Source organism: Saccopteryx leptura, chromosome 4, assembly GCF_036850995.1.
Source record: "Saccopteryx leptura isolate mSacLep1 chromosome 4, mSacLep1_pri_phased_curated, whole genome shotgun sequence".
Lineage (NCBI taxonomy): Eukaryota > Metazoa > Chordata > Mammalia > Chiroptera > Emballonuridae > Saccopteryx > Saccopteryx leptura.
In genome coordinates, this window is record NC_089506.1 from 122598513 (window position 1) to 122619003 (window position 20491).

Sequence of the window (20491 nt, forward strand, 5' to 3'; positions counted from 1 at the left end):
AGTCAGACAGACTCCCGCATGCGCCCGACCGGGATCCACCCGGCATGCCCACTAGGGGGCGATGCTCTGCCCATCTGGGGCATTGCTCTGTTGCAACCAGAGCCATTCTAGCGCCTGAGGCAGAGGCCATAGAGCCATCCTCAGCGCCCGGGCCAACTCTGCTCCAATGGAGCCTTGGCTGCGGGAGGGGAAGAGAGAGACAGAGAGGAAGGAGAGGGGGAGGGGTGGAGAAGCAGATGGGTGCTTTTCCTGTGTGCCCTGGCCGGGAATCAAACCTGAGACTCCTGCACGCCAGGCCGACGCTCTACCACTGAGTTTATCACTATCTTAATGGGTGTTGGGAACTCAGTGAGTGTCACTATAACTCAGACATCCCTGTGATTGGCTGAGAATGAGCAAGATGGAAGCACCACTCTGAGCCACTTCATTTTGTGTTCGACATGGGCAAGGGCTGTCCATTGGGGACAAGCATGCATTTGGGGGGTCATGCACCCTCTCTGTTTAATTCTGAGCCAGTGACTTCACTTCCTTATGCCCCAGCTATCTCCTGTTCAAGGTGGGAAAGGTGAGAGTGAAGGGTGCCTGCCTTACACAGCTGTTGTAAAGGCTGAGTGAGATCTCGCAAGGAAGCTCAGTGCCTCATGCACAGCTGGTGCTCAGTGGCAGTCAGCTCTATCTTGCATGATTTTTACATTGTTATTTCTGTCGGACTGTCACACACAGTTGTATGCACCCATGTGCACTGTGGAGACTTCTGTGAGATATGCTCTTGGGCCACATCACCAACCATACTTCAGTGTTTTTGGCATTTTATCGTTTTCAAAGTAAAGTTTATGTTTATTTTCTGATTTGAACTTCATAACTGAGCAGAGCAGATGTTAGTTTACAGTGAAGAAACAGAGGCTGAGAGCATGAGTGGAATGGCTTGCTGTTGGCTTGGCCATTAGTGTAAGGGCAGGACGGGGCGGGGGTAGCCCGGTACCTGACCCCATGCAGTGGGCCTCAGAGCTTCTGCACCAGGGCCACACCAAGACATACAGAGTTCAGAGAAAATGAACAGTAAAGGACAGCATAGTTGTCAAAAAGAACATCTTTTCTTTTGCACTCTCAGAAGTGGTGTGAATTTGCATAACGTTTTTCACAAGGGTCCAAAGGGTTGTGGTATATGATTGTATTTGCGTTTATGATCTTGAATAAGAAACAATGGTTTCTTTTAATTATTTAAAAGTACAGACTTTTTTCTCTGAATCATTGATTTTCTTCTTAACATTTGAGAAGTTTTTTTTTAACTGATATCTTTTTTTTTTTATTTCATTTTTTTTGTTTTTAAGAAAATTTATTTTATTTATTTATTCATTTTAGAAAAGAGAGAGAGAGAGAGAGAAAGAGAGAAGGGGGAGGAGCAGGAAGCATCAACTCTCATATGTGCCTTGACAGGGCAAGCCCAGGGTTTTTTTTTGAATCAGCAACCTCAATGTTCCAGGTCGATGCTTGATCCACTGTGCCACCACAGGTCAGGCCACATTTGAGAAGTTTTTACAACCTATTGGTACCAGCTATAATCCATCGCCCTTGTCATTATAACCGTTTCCTCTGCAAATAGTAAAGAGTTGCTATGGTTATGTGCAGATAATGGGTTACATTGTCAGCACCTTCTACAGTTACTATTCTTTATTACTATTCTGATAAGTATTTTCATTGCTGACTCCAAATTCTACTGAGGCTGAGAGCATGAGGGGAATGGCTTGCTGTTGGCTTGGCCATTAGTGTAAGGGCAGGACGGGGCGGGGGTAGCCCGGTACCTGACCCCATGCAGTGGGCCTCAGAGCTTCTGCACCAAACCAGGATTCACCCAGCAACCCCGTCTTGGGCTGTGGGGTACCAAGCTATTTTTAGTGCCTGAGGCTGATGCTCGGATCAACTGAGCTATCCTCAGCACCCAGGGCCACACTTGAACCAATCAAGCCACTGGCTGTGATAGGGGTAAAAGGAGAGATGAGGGAGAGGGGGAGAAGCTGATGGTGGCTTCTCATGTGTGCCCTGGCCAGGGATCAAACCCAGGATGTCCATACACCAGGCCAATACTCTATCCACTGAGCCACCCACCTGGGCCTACTGGGCTTTTGTCTTCTTTTATTTTCCCTAAAATACTGTTCCTATGTGTACAATTTGTCAGTAACTACTGACTATAGCTAGCCTTAGAAGAGATCGTAATAATTATTATGTCCTTCTAAACAAAAAAATGCTTTTTTGAATTATAGATAATCTAACAGTGCTGTTAGGTAATTTGTTAATTAATTTCTCAGACTCTCCATTACTCTAGTTCACATGAAAATAAACTTGCCTGCAAGCCGGTGGTTCTGAGTCTCTGATTGGGCACGTGTAGTCACTAGTCTGAGCCTGTGTGGACATGAGCTGCGCTACAGGACCATCCCAGTGCTCACACAGCATGGAGTGACTGCCCTAGCCTTGCAGCACCTCCATATTTTTTGCTCTGGTCTGTGCAGGTGGAAGGCAGGCCTACGTCAGCCTCACTCACTGTTACAGCCCAGCTCCGAGTGCCGTGTAGTCAGTAGGCCTGAGATTAGCATCCTCCCTAACCAACTGCCTCTATGCCCGTCTTCATAGAGCTTTAATTATGTTTAAAAAGTTTTTTTATATCTGCTATAGCCATTGAACTTAAACAATAAATCTTCTTTTAGAAGATTGACCCAAAACTAAATCTTACTAGAAATTTCTTTTTTGATGCGCTTAATCTAATATATAGCATGCTTCCTATTCCCACCTCCTAATCTTACAAATAAAATAAAATTTATTCCCCTATCATCTTTTCAAATCCCAACATGCAGTTTCATTGGTGAGGTCACTTTCTTCTTGGTTTAAGATTCAGGCCAGCTGAGTAAGTGTGGAACACTGTGCTGCCAGCATCCACCCGGCACCCTGCCCTGGTGTCAGTTGGGAGCCACACTATCTATGCGGCTGCTCTGGAGGTTTGTCTCCAAACAGTAGATTCCCTCTCGCCTCTCTCTCAGTCTCCTCCTTGTGCCCCACCTCCACCCCCAAAAGGCCTGTGGGGAATGTCCTGTCCTCCTGAGAAGTGTAAGCTCGTTTATGTGTCCAGAACCCTTGGCCCTCTATGCCTTCCAGCCTTGGGTGTTGCAGTAATGAGCTTTGTCTAGAAAGAAGTTGTGTTCGCCTCAAATCCCTTCATCCTTAGATATTTACCACTTGGTGTGTTGTTGACCGTCCTTGAATGCATCTCTTTATGACTGCATATACAGTGTGTCTGTAAGGTCATGGTGCACTTTGACCGGTCACAGGAAAGCAACAAAAGATGATAGAAATGTGAAATCTGCACCAAATAAAAGGAAAACCCTCCCAGTTTCTGTAGGATGATGTGGCAGCATGTACACATGCGCAGATGATGACATAACACCGTGTATACAGCGAAGCAGCCCACGGCCATGCCATTCGAGATGTGGACAGTACAGAGGAAAGTTCAGTGTGTTCTGTGGCTCGCTAAATTTGAATCCGTGACCAAAGTGCAACGTGAATATCGACACCTTTATAATGAAGCGCCACCACATAGGAATAACATTACTCGGTGGGATAAGCAGTTGAAGGAAACCGGCAGTTTGGTGGAGAAACCCCGTTCTGGTAGGCCATCAGTCAGTGACGAGTCTGTAGAGGCTATACAGGATAGCTACCTAAGGAGCCCTAAAAAATCTGTGCGTGAGCCCACATCAAACTGCACTGAATAGGTATGAAACTGGGAGAGTTTTCCTTTTATTTGGTTTAGATTTTGACATTTCTGTCATCTTTTGTTGCTTTCCTATGACCGGTTAAAAGTGCATCATGACTTTATGGACACACTGTATATATATTTTTCATACAAACTCTCTGCTGCTTCCCCCAGCTAACACTCCCATCTCCTGCCCCTCAAGGACCTGTGCATGAGCCTATTCACAAACAAAAAAGTCCTTTGTGGATTCTGCTAAACATTGTCTTTGCTTTGGTAACTAAAGAAAGAGCTGGCTGAACCAATTACCTGTTATGCCATAGTGAGACCCTAGATCAGGGGTAGTCAACTTTTTTATACCTACCACCCACTTTTGTATCTCTGTTAGTAGTAAAATTTTCTGACCGCCCACCGGCTTCACAGTAATGGTGATTTATAAAGTAGGAAAGTAACTTTACTTTATAAAATTTATAAAGCAGAGTTACAGCAAGTTAAAGCATATAATAATAATTACTTACCAAGTACTTTATGTCGGATTTTTGCTAAGTTTGGCAGAATAAATCTTTATAAAACAACTTACTATAGTAAAATTTATCTTTTTATTTATACTTTGGTTGCTCCGCTACCACCCACCATGAAAGCTGGAACACCCACTAGTGGGCGGTAGGGACCAGGTTGACTACCACTGCCCTAGATGCTGGTGTTGGAGGAGGGGACTCAGATATAATCCTGTGACCAAATACTGTTGACTTGTGTATTGCATCCCTGCTGTGCAGCTGCTCCTGTCTGTTCTGTGTCTGTTCTGCTTCAGTAAACGGCAGTCTCTGCTCTTATTTGGAGCATTGCCCTTGCTTTGGACACAGGTAATAGCTTTATATGTGTTGTGATGACTTTGTGAGCCAATATTTTCCATATTGTCTTTTGGGTTTTTGATGGGTTTAATGTTTTTGTTTTGTTTTTAGGATAAACTATAATAATATAAATGTGAAGTGAATTGATTTCAGTGATTTTTAGCCACCTTTTCAGGAGTTCATAAAATGGTTGTTTTTACATAAAAAGCTTGAAATTCATTATTTTATGTATGAAAGTGAATATCTTGATGACCCACTATGGCTCAAACTTCATATACAGCGGCCCCTCGTCGATCGCGGGGGTTAGGTTTCAGAACCCACCGCAATAGGCGAAAATCCACGAATTAGCAACCTTGTATTTATTTTATTATTTGTATATAAGGCTTTATAAACCCTTCCCACACTCTATAAACCTTTCCCACACTCTTATTAACCTTTCCCACACTCTTATAAACACTTCCTATGCTCTTAAACACTTTCTACACTCTTAAACCTATGTAATTTTAACAACATAAAATTCTATATGGGTACATAACATTCTTTTAATGTTTTAATATTTTTTTGTATTTTTATATTGTTTTCAATTTTTTAGGCTAGAAAATGCTTATTTTACCGCAAAAACAATTAAAATAATTAATATAGGCCCTGGCCAGTTGGCTCAGCGGTAGAGCGTCGGCCTGGCGTGCGGGGGACCCGGGTTTGATTCCCGGCCAGGGCACACAGGAGAAGCGCCCATTTGCTTCTCCACCCCCCCCCCCTTCCTCTCTGTCTCTCTCTTCCCCTCCCGCAGCCAAGGCTCCATTGGAGCAAAGATGGCCCGGGCGCTGGGGATGGCTCCTTGGCCTCTGCCCCAGGCGCTAGAGTGGCTCTGGTCGCGGCAGAGCGACACCCCAGAGGGGCAGAGCATCGCCCCCTGGTGGGCAGAGCATCGCCCCTGGTGGGCGTGCCGGGTGGATCCCGGTCGGGCGCATGCGGGAGTCTGACTGTCTCTCCCCGTTTCCAGCTTCAAAAAAAAGAAAAAACAAACAAACAAAAATAATAATAATTAATATATAAAAATACCTATATACCACAAAATCCTGCGATATAGCAAAATATCTGCGATACAAAATTAGATATATATCGTTTAAAAACCCGCAATACACTGAGACCGCGAAAAGTGAACCACAATATGGCGAGGGACAACTGTAATTAATGATTTATGATTTTAGGTTTCATACTTTTTTTTTTTTTTTTTTACAGGGACACAGAGAGGGGTAGATAGGGACAGACAGATAGGAACAGAGAGAGATGAGAAGCATCAGTCATCAGTTTTTCGTTGCAACACCTTAGTTGTTCATCGATTGCTTTCTCATATGTGCCTTGACCGTGGGCCTTCAGCAAACTGAGCAACCCCTTGCTCGAGCCAGTGACCTTGGGTGCAAGCTAGTGAGCTTTTTGCTCAAACCAGATGAGCCTGTGCTCAAGCTGGCGGCCTCAGGGTCTCAAACCTGGGTCCTTCCACATCCCAGTCCCACACTCTATCCACTGTGCCACCACCTGGTCAGTTAGGTCTCATACTTTTATAAATTCATACATTGTAATCAGTTGCCTATCCTGCTGGAAGGACTATAAGTTTTTCAATCAGGTATTCAACTTTGCATGCACTCACTTTGTAATTGTACATTGTGAGAAAACCGTTATGCATTTGATAATGTAAATCAACTGAACAGTATTCTTTCAGAAGACTTGTGTTGTATGATGAGGGTTTGGAGTCACAGGTGACATGCACTGTGCTGTACTGCCATGAAGGCTCATTCTAAACATTTAATCTGTAAAGCTTTTGCTCTGCATGAATGAAAAGTAGTGACAATTGAGGTTTAGGACATGTCTTCCTGGTTTCACAGATACAAATGAACACAAATAAATGAAAACCCACATTCATGCACCACTCCAGTCAAGTGGCATTTCTGTTGAGCTGAGGCGGTTGCTCGCTGTTGGCTCATCTTACAGGGTTTTCAGCACAGTAATCCTCGGCTAGTATTTATGGAGCATCAGATCTGTGTTTTCCTGAGTTACGCTGTGTATTAAAATTGGCCAGATTTTTTGAATTTACATGTGTTCATGTTCATATTCACATAGCCAAAGCAAAAATTATTTTGCGTGTATGAGTTACTTTAAAGGCAGTAGCTAAATGTCTAGTCAGCATGCTCCATACAATATATTTTATTTGCCTGTCTACAAAATTAATAAAATCTTAGAGCTTAAAGGATCCTTAAAGATAATCCATTTTCCTGTGTTGGATAGGAAATGAGATTCACAGAGGCTAAGTGATTTGTACAAGTTTTGACAGTTGGTTTGGCCAAACCAGAACTAGAACCCTTATCTTTTGGTTGTCAATTATGTATTTTTCTGCTATGGTTTTAGGACATAATTTAAGATCTTTTTAAATAAGGCTGATGATATACATTTCTAAGAGATTTATTATAAGAGATCTTTATAGGATAGTATCTTATTAGGATTTTAAATATTAGATGTCTTTAGCTATGTTGCTCTATGTTTACAGTAATCACAGTCATCACAGTCATGCGCAGCCTAACAGCATTTCAGTCAGTGACGGACCACACATATGACAGTGGTCCCGCAAGATGATAATGGAGCCAAACATTCCTATCACCTAGTGACTTCCCCCATCGTAACACTAGCAATACATGACTCACCTGTGTGTGATGCTGCTGGTGTAAACAAACCCAGTGCGCTGCCAGCTGTATCAAGTACAGCACGTACAGTTATGTATAGTATGTAATATTTGGTAATAGCCCAACCAGGTGACTCAATGGATAGGACATTGACCTGGGACACTGAGGACCCACATTCAGAACCGCAAGGTTGCTGGCTTGAGCATGGGATCATAGACATGACCCCATGGTCGCTGGCTTGAGCCCAATGGTTGCTGGCTTGAAGCCCAAGGTCACTGGCTCAGCGAGAGCCCCCCAATCAAGACACATATGAGAAAGCAATCAATGAACAACTAAAGTGCCCCAACTATGAGCTAATGTTTCTCATTTTCCTCCCTCCCTCCCTCCCTCCCTCCCTCCCTCCCTCCCTCCCTCCCTCCCTCCCTTCCTTCCTTCCTTCCTTCCTTCCTTCCTTCCTTCCTTCCTTCTTCCCCTTCCCCTTCCCCTTCCCCTTCCTTCCTTCCTTCCTTCCTTCCATCTACAAAAAAAGAAGATTTAATAATAAACCACTTGCTGGTTTATGTGTTTGCTATACTGTACTTTTAATAATTATTTTAGAGTGTATGCTTTCTACTTATAAATAAAAAGTTTGCTGTAAGATAGTAGCTATGATACGCTGGCCACAGCCTGGCAAAAAATGGGTCAGGAGGCTTCCTTAGAACTAAATACAAAGTCTTATTTTTGGGTCTTAAATGCATTACAATCCTGGAGAGTTTTATGATAAAAAGCACATTCTTGCAAAGAATCAGTGCTGCATTCTTAGCTCCCAGAAGAATGGCCCTGATGGTCCTCTTCCAGATGTCCAGTGGTCTAGACAAGTGAGCGTTCTTTGCCAAGGTATTCAGAGGGTTGTCTATAGGATTTATATAACTCCAGGCATTGATAAACAAATAATAAGTTCAAAAGTTTAAGTTCCCAGGCCAGTTAAACTAAGATGAAATCAATTAGCTCATGTTTTAGTCCATTATGATCTTAAGTAGTTCTGTTAGTTTGACTGTAGTGACTCCATTTTGTTTCTTCACGCTTTCCTCAAGCCTCATATATCTCTTGTTTATGGAGTCTTTTGATTGCATCATTTTCTCTTGTGCTTGATTTAATCTCATGTTACTTTGTTCATCATGGCCCCTAAACATTCACACAATCATGAAATCTAATGATGCATTTCTCAAAATGAATCCCCATCAATAAGTGACTCATGACTGTATTTAATTTTACCACTAAATCCCTGGTGGGAAGAAGATATAATAAATGCATTAATATTTTCCCCATGAGAATAAAAGAAAGTGTATTAAGAAGTGGCATTTTCCAGCTAATTGTAGGCAATTTAAAAAGATAAAAAGAGCTCACATCTCTGTTCAGTATAACTTTTCACTAAAATGTTAACATAAAGGCAGTTTCCAAGTTTAAAGTTATAGTTTACGGCTCTAAAGAACACTAACAGTCTGCTTTCTGAGAAGTAATTTATCAGATTACCTGCTTTTCTTTGTTGTTGTTTTTTTAAGTTTTATGGAATTATATTTGATATACAGTAAACTGCATGTATTTAAAGAGAACGATTTAACATGGTTTGGCTTGTGCACCCCTATGAAACCATCCCCTTAGTCAAGATAACACCCATCACCCCTAAAAGTGTCCCCACGCCCCTCCGCAGCCCATCGGTCTGCAGGCAAACACTAGTCTCCATCCTGTCACCACTGAAGTTTTCTTTCCCCCGACGGCTGTACACGTGGAGTCACAGAGCAGACACCCTGGGCTTCTCTCTCACAGCTAACACTTGAGAGATTCACCCCTGCTGTTGAGTATACCACTGCTTGCTTGCTATTCATTCACCTGTTCGTGGACATTGGAGCTGTTTCCAGTTTTCAGTTCTTGTGACTACAGCATCTGTGAACTTCCGTGTGTCGTCTCTGTATGGATGTGCGCTTCCATTTTTCTCTGGTAACATGGGAGTAGAAGGGCTGGGTGTTATGAATGAGATAGATGCATGCTAGAGCTGTCACTCCTGCATATGTCCCCTGTGAACACAAGGGCAGGAGGGATGCCTTCTCCCAGTTCTCCTAAACCTATCTATTATGCCATTGGAATTGAGCACTCTTACAAGCTTATCCTACCAAAAGAAGGAGTTGAAGCTAGAGAGGTGGAGGACAGGGAGGCTAGCTCATAGACTCCTTGTACACCATCTTGAAGACTTTCAAGTTAATATTTTAGATCAGAGGGAGCCATTGAACAGCTCCAAGTGGGAGAGTGACATCATGAGACTTATATTTTAGAGAGGTCACTGAACATGCCAGGCTGAATGTGAATGAAACCGTTGGAGAGAAGACTAGAGGCATTGGGTGCAGTTAGATTGCTGCATGGTTCAGACGCTGATGTCTAAGTATAGGGGTCAGGTGGACAGGAAAATGTCATGTTGATAGAAACTACTAGTTGGGCTGATCAGTTTATTCAGCAGATACTTTATTAAACACGTACTATTTGCCTGGCCCTGTGCTGTTTACTATAGGGAGAAAAATTTTAAAAAATAGATATGCTTCTCATTCTCATGGAACTTAGACGTGTATGGGGAATAGACATGATCACTTATCACAGTGCTTGCTGTAGGTATCGTTACTATGGGAGGAAAGAAACATTGTGTCATGGGAGCATAGAACAGGAACCTGAATGAGGCTGAATGTGGGAAGGCGTCCCAAGTGATGCTTGCATTAGGTCTGAAGGATGAAGAGAATGAAACTGGGCCTGGCAGAGGGAGGAGGACTAAGACTCCCACACACACAGGGAATAGCATTGGCAAAGGGCAGTGGTGGAGTGTGGCATTTTTCAGGGTGAGTGGTCAGCAAGGGGGAGAGTGGTGTCCAAGAGGCTAAAGGTAGGTGTTAATGGCCTAGGCAGGGCATGATAGAGGGCAATGTCCCTTTTCCTGAGAGCAGTAATAGGCTTTTCACAATCAATTTGCATGTGGTTGATTTTCCTGCCCCTTGCCTCACCTTCTCTGGCTGAATGATGGACTTATTAACCCTGGGCACCCTCTTCTGGCAGGTGGTTGGAGTCTGCACTTTTGGGGGAAGGACATCCAGGATTATTGCTATTCAACAATTTATTAATTTATTAAAGAAACCACACACTCCTGTAGAATGCAGTACATGGGTCCTGAGAGGACCAGCACTGGAGGCTCAGTTCCACTTAAACCGCCTGTGTTTTGTGAGAGTTGGGATTTGCTGTTTCTGAGAGTTTGTTGAAGTTCAGGATGAGTCGGCGTGGAGAGAGTCAGGTGGTGGGGGAACTGAATCTGTACACACGATGGACACACACTGCACGTGTGTCCAGTGTGCTGTCTCACTCGGAGAGTATCCCATTAACATTTCATATGGGAAATATGATGGAAGAGCCAGTACATGTTCATGCTGTATTGGTTACATGGCTTTAACATATGCTGTTACTGAATTTTTCTATTTTAATCTTCTAAATCAGCAGCTGTTGTTTACAAAAACTTAGAAATATTTGCTTGTGTGAAAAACAGTACATTTTCTTAGAGTTCAAGAATCCAAGGAACAAAACAAAGTAAGCTTCTAATGAAATTACTTATTTTTATTGTGAGTAATCATTATTGAAATACTTTTACTTTAATGTTTATATTACTCAGTTTGATATATTTAGAGTAACATTTAATTTAATACCTTTTAGAGCAGTAACTGTAAATCATTAGAATAGAAAATATCACTAAACAGCATTTCCCATTAGCAACAGACACTAAGTTAATGTAGTTAGTAGTTAATGAGTTTGTGCTCATTTTGAGTTGGGCTCCAAAAGTTGCCATGGTGACAGATCAGCCAGAAACTGTCAACAGAACAAACAGAAGACCACTGCTTTGTAACCCCCTGGGACTGCCGATAAACTGGGCAGATGGACACTTGTCGCTCATAGCTCTCCCTGCCTGCATCTCATTGTTCTGAGGGAACTTCTCACTACAGTGTTTGCTGCTGTGCAGATTGCAGAAGGAATTGCAATGATGAAGATACTCCTTGGAATATTTTTGCACAGGAGAAGTCACATTTGCAAATAGTCAATCATATATGTTTGATTAAGTTTTGAGTTTTAAGAAAGTGAATCTTTGAGTATATGTTCTGAAATGGTGAGAATTAATGCATGATTTTTTAACATTTGTGTGTATTTGTGTATGTAGCGTCTGCATAAGAGAATTCTATGCTTTACATATAAAACTTAAGTTCTAAGATGCTATCAACTGCAAGACATATCATTGATTTAATGTTTTGTTGATGGAGTTTGAGGACGAATGAGGAAACTATTAAATTTATGCACCAATTTTAAGATGCGTTCAAATTTTAGAAATAAAGCATGTTAAAATGTTTGGGTTATAATATCCCTGTAGGTTTTAGCATTTACCTATAAATGCTTTTTTTTCTTTTTCATTTTTCATTTATTGATTTGAGAGAGAGAAACATCAATTCTTTATTGTACTTATTTATGCATTTGCTAGTCAATTCTTGTGTGTGTCCTGACTGGGGATCAAACCTGGATGATGCTCTAACCAACTGAGCTACCCAGCCAGGGCCTAAACAGTTACTTTAAAAATATATACCTCTAATGCAATGTGTGCCTACTTGTCAGCATATGTTAGGCTAATGGTGGTAGCCTTTGACATTCTGAGTGAGGTGTGTATAGTTAAGCCCCATTATTGTCAATGCTGTTAGAAGGAAGCCACTGTTTAATACCTAGCTCGCACCATGTAGCATGAGGTCCAGGTGGATGAAAAATTTAAACAGACTACTTGCTAAACAATCTGCTCCTCACCATAGTTCAGCCAAAGGTGTAGAACCCACTCTAGCTCTTTTAAGAAGAAATGAGTTTAAATACAGAGAATTGGGTACGAATAAAGTCATTGTGAGGCCAGGGGAAGGGACATGACCTGGGCTGGGCCTCCAGAAAGGGCTCCTCCACAAAGCATCCTCCTGAACAATTGCTCCTGGGAAGAATCGGGAGGCACTGTTGGCATCACCTGTACAGTGTCTCTGCTGCAGCCTGTCAACCCAGAAGCTGTCATTAGTACTATCTCTCACCCCCACCAAGGCACTCATTGGGAACCAGACCTGCAGACACTTCCACCAACCATCTGCAGGGCTGTGCTTCACCTTGGAGCTGCACGGTCCCAGAGTGCCCGCCAGATCGCATATACCTATCTAATGGGGCCTAAGTCACAGCTCTCTCCTCCTTCCCACCGTGAATCCGACCCTGTCCTCCTGCCATTGGCCTGCATGTTGGGGGAGAGGAGAAAACTTTGACAACTGCTCTGTAACATTTTTTAAAATGATGGGGTAGCTGTTAATTTACATTGCATAGTGCTTAACACTTTCCAGACAGTGGAAATGTGAAACCTAAATTAAGGTGGGAGGTTTAGGGCCAGGCAAGAGATCCAGTTCCCCCAATCCTGAGTACAGCTGCCGTTCTCTCTTCAACTACCTGTCACTGCTTTGAGTCTGCCTACCTATTCCCTTCTTTAGCTCATATCTGTAGTTTATTAAGTGGGAGTTTGTTTTATTTAATCAGCCTAAAATACTTCCCATTGCTTCTGAGGGAAGGATTATTATAACTGACAAAGGTTCTTTGAACAAACTTCAGTCAAGCTCCTGGACCTTCTCCTAGGCTGTCTGTGTCTGTGCTTATGGAGCCCAGTTTATCAAGAGCCCTGTGGAGTAATTTAACCAGTCTCCCCCCCCTCCCCATATATGCTCAGGTCCCTCATCCTCCACCAACCCCCACGTGATGTCTGATCCCTCTGAACTATTTTCAGGAAGAGTTGTTAGGTCTGTTTAGCCAAACCTCCCTACGCCTGATGTTTCTCTTAGTAATTTTTCATCTGCTGCCCCCACCCTGCTCCAGAGCTGTAAATCCCCACTTACCCATGCTGTGTTCCAAATTGAGCCCAGCCTCTCCCACACTGAAATCGCATGGTCCTGAATCAAATTAATCTTCCCATCATTAACAGGCCATTGAATTTTTTCCCTTTAACATAATATAGCCCTGGCCGGTTGCATAGTGGATAGTGTCATGGAACACCAAGGTCACCAATTCAATCCTGGGTCACTGGCTCCATCTCGAGGGTGCTGGCTTGACCCCCAAGGTTGCCAGTTTGAGCCCTGGTCAGGGTACACATAAGAAGCAATCAGTGGCACAATTAAATGGAGTAAGTTGATGCTTCTCTCCCTCTCTCTTTCTTTTTCTCTCTCTCCCCTTCTCCCACTTCCCTCTCTCCCTTATTTTCTCCCTCTCTGCCTCCCTCTCTCCCTCCCTTTCTCTCTCTCTCTCAAAAAAAAAAAATTAAACACAGTGCACTCACTGTGGGCCAGACACTGTTGTAAATGATTCTTTACATACATTAACATTTACTCCTCAAGGGACCCTCTTAGTAAGGTGTACTACCCCCATTCCATCCCCCACTTGTCCACATTTTACAGTTGGCATGACTGAGGGACAGAGTGCATAACTTGCCCAGGGGTCACCAGCCAGTAAGTGGTAGAGCTGAGGTTTAACCCTGAGTCCATATCTGCATCTGCAGAGAAGTATGTGGAGTGACCACCCTGAGTGCGCATGGCGATTATCTCTTTGGGGAAGATGATGTGCACAGTCGAGTGGAAGTGGTGGCTTTGGTGGGATTGATGGTATTTTTTTATTAAACTGGAGGTTGGGCACATGGAGGTTTGTTGGTTATTTCATCTTTATGCCTTTTGTACATCCTAAATATTTCCAAATAAAATTTTTAAGAAATGAATGTCTTGTCAGTATGACTTGCATGATTAAGACGGAAAGGCCTCTGTGCACTGGGCACCCCATGCCCCCCAGTGTGTTCCTGTACAGTTTGTAGAACGGGACGAGCTATAGTTACCATGTTTCCCTTACCTGGGATGGTGATGTCAGACAGGGCCACCTGGCTCTGGAGCCTCACAGACAGGGTCTTGATCAAGGTCACCCGCTTGTTAAATGAACAGCCTCTGATGGTCACATAGATTCAGCTCTTTGAGTTTGTCATCCCAGGAACCTAACCCTAGAAAACTGCTTCCCTAGACTGGAGGCTCTAGGCTTCTCCATGTGCTACATCCAAGATAGGGACACCATGGAGACTTCCACTAGGCTGCCCCAATTGCTCTCCCTGCTGTTGGCCAAGTGATGGAATCCAGTGCTCACAGAGTCTATACCTGCCTCTCTGTCTCATGTCCAGCACTTCTCCCTCAGCCCAACACTCGGGCACACCGACCTGTGTCAGTCCTGGAGGACACACAGGCTCTTCCTTGTTCCAGCACCTTCCCAGGCACTGTCCCAGCTGTGCGGGTGAGCTTACCAGCATGGACTCTGTGGAAATGTGCTCTGAGCAATTGGGCTGAGTGTGCAGCTCAGCCTAATTGTCACTGCTCAGAGGAGCCTCTGAGTCCCTTACCAAGCTGAGATCCTCTTTTCCGATGTTCCTTTTCTTGTGTTGTACAGTTGCTTTCAGAATAACAACTATCTTAATAGACTATAAACCATGGGAACAGTAACCCTGTCTGTTTTCCTCAGTGCACACAGTGCCTGGTACAAAGTGGGCACTCATTAAATACTATATTTCCTAACTAAACAGAAAGGAGAGGATAAGGAAGGAGGCTGGCATGCTTTGTGGAAGACTGACCTGCAGTGAGAAAAAGGGGAGTTTCGTCCTGCCCTGCTTCCCTCTGTTTTCACAGCACTCCTCTCTGCCTGCAGACTGTGGCACTTTCTGTGTCATGTTCGGCGTTTATCTTCCCCAGCTGAGATGTGAGCTCCACGGGAAGGGCGGCTTACTTGTCAGCGGGGCGTCCCCAGTGCTTGGACAGTGGCTGCACTGAAGGGGCTCAGGGCATGTGTACAGCAAATGAGCAGCAGTTTCAGCCCAGTGGCCGGGAAGCATTGGGTCAAGGGGCACTGTGTGGTGTGGGGTCCTTGGGCACAGGGAAGTTGCACAGTCACAGTAAGGGAATCCTGGCAGACCACCTTAGATTGGCAGAATACTTCTCAGCAGCAGTGGGGCTTAAAGCAATGTAAGTGGGCAGTGGGCTTTGTCACTTGCTGAGCCTGCACTTGCAGGCATTGTGGACAGCAGGCTGAAGACTGGGATGGTACAGAGATTGGGCAGCATAGCAGAGGGTCAGCTGGGCCTGGGCATTCTGAGTGTCCATGTGGAATGGCTTTGGAGGCAGATGAGAGGATGGGGTAGTAACCAGGGTCAGTCGAGGGGACTGGGTCAGCAAGGGCATCTCCTTTGCTCTTTATCTGGCAACAAGGGCTGAGAAGGCACATCTCCCAAATCAAGTTTTCCAAAGCCCTGAAGGGACGGCCTTAGCTTCCTATCATGCTGCAGCCGGTTCTGGGAAAACAGTAGTGGGGAAGTTATAAGCTATTTGGACCCTGTTGTGACAGTGTTCTCTGCAAATTTCAACTGAAAGCAAAAAAATTGTTTCTTGGAAAGAAAATTGTTTTGAAAGTGTGCTTTCTTATATAATGATGTAACCACCTTTTCACCAGCAGATGTCGCCCTCATTTAAAAAGAAAAAGTAGTAAAAGCTTATTAAGGTAAAGGAGCCTAACCAAAATTTCCACCTTACTGGAAGGTTTGATGTTTTGTTTATTTGGTTTGTTTTTTAGCTATGTAATTATTAGCTGGTTGCTATTGTAGTTTTTTCTAAATAAAACAAATGATTCATTGACGACCTGTAAACAAAAATCAAGCCACCCCCCCTCCCCTGCCCCTGCTCGCCTTCCTGAGTTCTGCTGTGTGAACCTGTCCTTCGGTGCTGCCTTAGGGTCGGGCTTGAGAAGAGCGCTGTTGAGTTGCTTTGACATCCTACTCTGTGTCTTTGGGCAGCAGTAGGTTGAGAATTTGGATCCAAGAGAGTGTGTGGCTAGCCAGAAACTGCCTGTTTGATCTACAGATTAGAATAGATCCAAAAAAAAATTTTTTTGACAGAGAGTCAGAGAGAGGGACACCTAGGGAGAGAGATGAGAAGCATCAATTCTTTGTTGCAGCACCTTAGTCGTTCATTGATTGCTTTCTCATATGTGCCTTGACTGGGGGGCTACAGCAGAGCAAGTGACCCCTTGCTCAAGCCAGTGACCTTGGGCTTCAGGCCAGCAATCTTTGGGCTCAAACCAGCAATAATGGGGTCATGTCTATGATCCCATGCTCAAGCTGGTGAGCCTGCGCTCGAGCCAGCGACCTCGATTTTGAACCTGGGTCCTCTGTGTTCCAATCCGATGCTGTATCCACTGTGCCACCACCTGGTCAGGCAGAATAGATCCAAATTTTGAGATCCTCCACTTACCAGTTGAGATTATGTTAACTGGCTGCTAGTTTCAAAAATCTGAAAAATGCTGGCTTAAGCCAGAGAAGATTGGTCATTAGCTTGTAGCAAAGAGGCCAGGGACACAGCTTCATGAGCCAGAAGTCTTGTTCCCTCTGCGTCACGCTCTCCTGAACAAGGCTTCTCCTCCCTTTACAGGGGGTCCAGGGTGGCTCCCAGACCAGTAGCCATGGCATTAGCACTTCAGGCAGCTGGGAGCGTTGCCATGAGGATGAATGTGTGGGTACTTGCCTGAGAGTGCTGGATCTGCTCTGTGGCCCAGGCCCTGGGTCTCTCTTGTTAACTTACCAAATACTAGTTACTCTTTTATATGTGAGACAGGGTGCTAGGGCTTCGGCTAGTGCAGAGCTGTCGGGAAAACCACCCAGAAAAGCGTGTTATCTACCACAATGACATAGATAATGATTTAAATGTAATGTCTTTCTAAGAAACTAGGTCAAACTAGACTTCTTTCCAGAAGAAAGACCAGTGCTGTTCAGGAGAAATATAATTCAAGCCACAGATGTGAGCCACATAAGTAATTGTAAATATTCTAGTAGCAACATTTTTAAACAAAAAAGACAGGTCAGATTACTTCCAATAATATATTTTTAACTCAGTAGATCCAAAATACTATAATTTCAACATGAAATCAATGTTAAATTGCTTATAAGGTATTTTCTATTCTTTGTAGTAACCGAATCCAGTGTGTGTATACATACAGCTCATCTCATGAGGTTCAGACATCAGGTGCTCAGAGGCCTCGTGTGGTCAGTGGTGCCATATTGTGTGTGGTCCTGTTTCCTATCTGAATGAGTGGCTTCCAGTCAGTACCACATTCTGTATCTTGTAATAGTTATTTTCTCAAATGATTGTTAAATGAGCCCAGTGCCTTCCTGCACAGTCAGCACTGTCCTGGGCTCAGACCCAGTACATTCTTGTTTAGCCTTTGGACACGTTCAGTTTGGAGGGTGACAGCTTCCACGCAGCACTGTCCAGTAGGCAGCTGAAGCTCAAGACTGGACTACAGCTGAGGGCAACATGGCACAGTATTTGGGTGTCAGCAGCATAGAGATAATGGTCAAAATTGTGAAACTCGATGGCCTCTCCAGAGAGTCCAGGACAGAGGAATGAGTCCATTGATGGTTCCAGGGCCCACAGAGGCGAGAGGAGAAGGATGCAGGAAGGGCTGGGCAGTCCATCTAGTCTTCTATTGACAGGGCTAACAGAGTGGGTTTTCTTTGACTAATATAGGTGCTCTGATATATTAAAAGCATCTGGGTCGCCAAAAGAATATCTAGTAATCTCTTAATGTTTTGTTTGTTTGCTTGTGTAATATTACTTTTTCATTCAGTAATCAAAGGAAGATAGGTGATCCTCACAATTGCAAAGGAGACATGGAACAAATCAATTAACTATAATTACTTTTATTAAAAAAAGAGGCACCCACACAAGACTTTGAACAAGTCATTGACAGCAGTGGAACCAGGCAGACCCAAGAAATTGTAGTATAGTCAGGAAGCACTGAGAGTGGCCTGAGGTTGGGGACTAGAAATTTGTGGTGATACCAAACTGAATGGCTGTGATTTCTTGAGAGAGCCTTAGCAATCTATGTCCATGATAGAGAGAGTGGACATTGGCTTCATCCAGGACTGAAGGTTTGCTGAGCATGGCAACATAAAAACAGTGGGCAGAGTCCCTGCGGATACTAACTACCCAGACGGTGTAGGGTCATCACGATCAACAGCAGAGCCCATGTTGGGAGATGAGTTCTCCCCAGTGCTAACTGGGACTATTTTTATAGTGTTCCTTATTCGTGTAAGATGTACACAGAACCAGGTATAAATTTGTTTCACACATAGCTGTTAGTCAACTGGAAAGCCAGAGACGTTTACAAATTAAGTAGAAAGAATTTTTTTCCAAACAAGATAAATGTAATGTTTATTGGTTATTAATATTACAAGTGCAAGAAGAGAGCATCTGTTGAGGCTCACATTTCTTGCACTTGACAGGTCTGTGCTCCTTCCCACATGCAGGGTTACTACTCAGATACCCTTCTGCATTCAGCATGCTTGTTAGCATAGCCCCATTGTGTTATCACTCAGCACTCCTGCACTTTCTACTGGAATTACTGAGAAACCTTTATTTATGCAGCACCTCAGTGAGCATTTTGGCTTTCACTTAATGCAGATTAGCCCCCTGCACTCTTTTCCAGTAAGTCTGGGACGAGGGTAGTAGTGTTTAGATACCATCACCACAAATGCTTTAATTATTTGAATAATTCTGAATTCACCAATATATGTATTTTTAGACTGTCATCAGAATTAAAATATTCTGGATATCTGAGTCCTTTATTTTTGAGGAACACTGACAAGAGCAGTGGTTCTCGAAGTGTGGTCCAAGGATCAGCAATGCCAGCACCACCTGGGACTTGTCAGAAATGTATGGTGACTTTTGGTGGTGAGCACACAATAGAGTATATATAGATGTATAATGTAATATTGTACACCTGAGATTTACATAATGTTATTAACCATAACATTAGATATAAGAATGAAAAATAAAAATTTTAAAAACCCACTAATTTGCAATCTCCCTACTGAATTCCCTGGTGGCGCTCAGGAATCGGGCTTTACCCAGCCCTGAAGTTGAGGCTAATGCAAGCCAGCGTGTGAGACTGCTACCTTAAGCACCCATTTCAGGGCTGAGGAGACTGGTTCAAAACTGGTAAGTCAGGACTACAGTTATTTTACAGGAAAATGAGGTCTCATACCTGCAGTCTAGACTTCAGTCTGGTTCTGTTCCCAAAGCACTACATTGTCCTCTCTCAGTTTTTTGTTTTATTTCCTTCTATTTGGATTGGGTTTTAAGGAGGTATTACTAAAGTTTTGGGATCTTTTTTATTTGTCCTTCTAGTGCCAGAACCTACTAAGACCTGTTCCAGCCAGCCGCAGCCTGCCGGTACCGGGACCAGTACTTCCACCAGCACTCTCTCCGGCAGCAGCAATGGCAAACGTGCACCTGCTGGCGGCCAGCAGCCAGCTGCATCCCGTTACCTGCCTCGCGAGGTGCCTCCACGCTTCCGCCAGCAAGAACAGAAGCAGCTATTGAAGAGAGGTCAGCCATTGCCCACTGGGGCTTTGACCAGTGCAAGCCCGACCCAGGGTGCTGGGCCTGCAGGGGTAAGCCCACCTCCCCTCCCTGGAACTGGAGTTCAACAGCAGCCCAGTAAGCTCCAGCCAGGTAAGACCACACAGAAAGGTGCACTTTTCTCTGGGCACTTGTGTGCTGTTTTCAACTTGTCTGCCCAGGGATAAAACTGGACGTATTTGGGTCCATATTTGGTATATACATACGATAGAGCTAGCTAGATGATAGAAGTATAGATGAAAGAGGGAGAGTTAGACAGATAGATGATAAGTAGATGACTGATAGATAATAGGTAGAAAATAGATAATAAGTAGATTAATTTTAATTAGATTTTAAATTTTAATTGTTTTCCCCTACTTATTTATATATTTCTCCTGTATTTTCAGATGGCATTAGCTACTCTGTTGCTCACCAGGAACCAAAGGTCTGTACATCAGTACATATGAATGTGTCTAGGCAGATGCTTTAGAATTCTGCAGTGAAAACTTCTAAACAAAACCCTTTTCTCTCAGTTTACCAGGATAACTCATGACCACACACACATTTTTTACAGGGAGATAATAGCATTTCATGGGCAGTGGGTATTTCTAACTAGAATGGGAATACTTTCAGCCAAACCTGCCTGATATCTCCTCATTTCCATCCTGCAGTGTCTCGGGTTCTAGTCCACCG

The 20491-nt window shown here is 43.7% G+C and overlaps 1 protein-coding gene across 12 annotated transcripts in view; it reads left to right on the top strand.

Annotated features, from left to right (window-relative positions):
* The window catches only part of TNRC6C (trinucleotide repeat containing adaptor 6C), a 142004-nt gene that overhangs the window by 51280 nt on the left and 70233 nt on the right, over positions 1–20491 (top strand). For 11 of the 12 annotated variants that reach the window (XM_066381362.1, XM_066381368.1, XM_066381371.1 and 8 more), the window contains exon 4: positions 19586–19912. In XM_066381362.1, coding sequence (XP_066237459.1) covers positions 19586–19912 — 327 coding nt within the window. Of the gene's footprint in view, positions 1–19585; positions 19913–20205; positions 20244–20491 lie in introns of those variants that run through there. The other variant, XM_066381374.1, reaches the window with a different exon arrangement.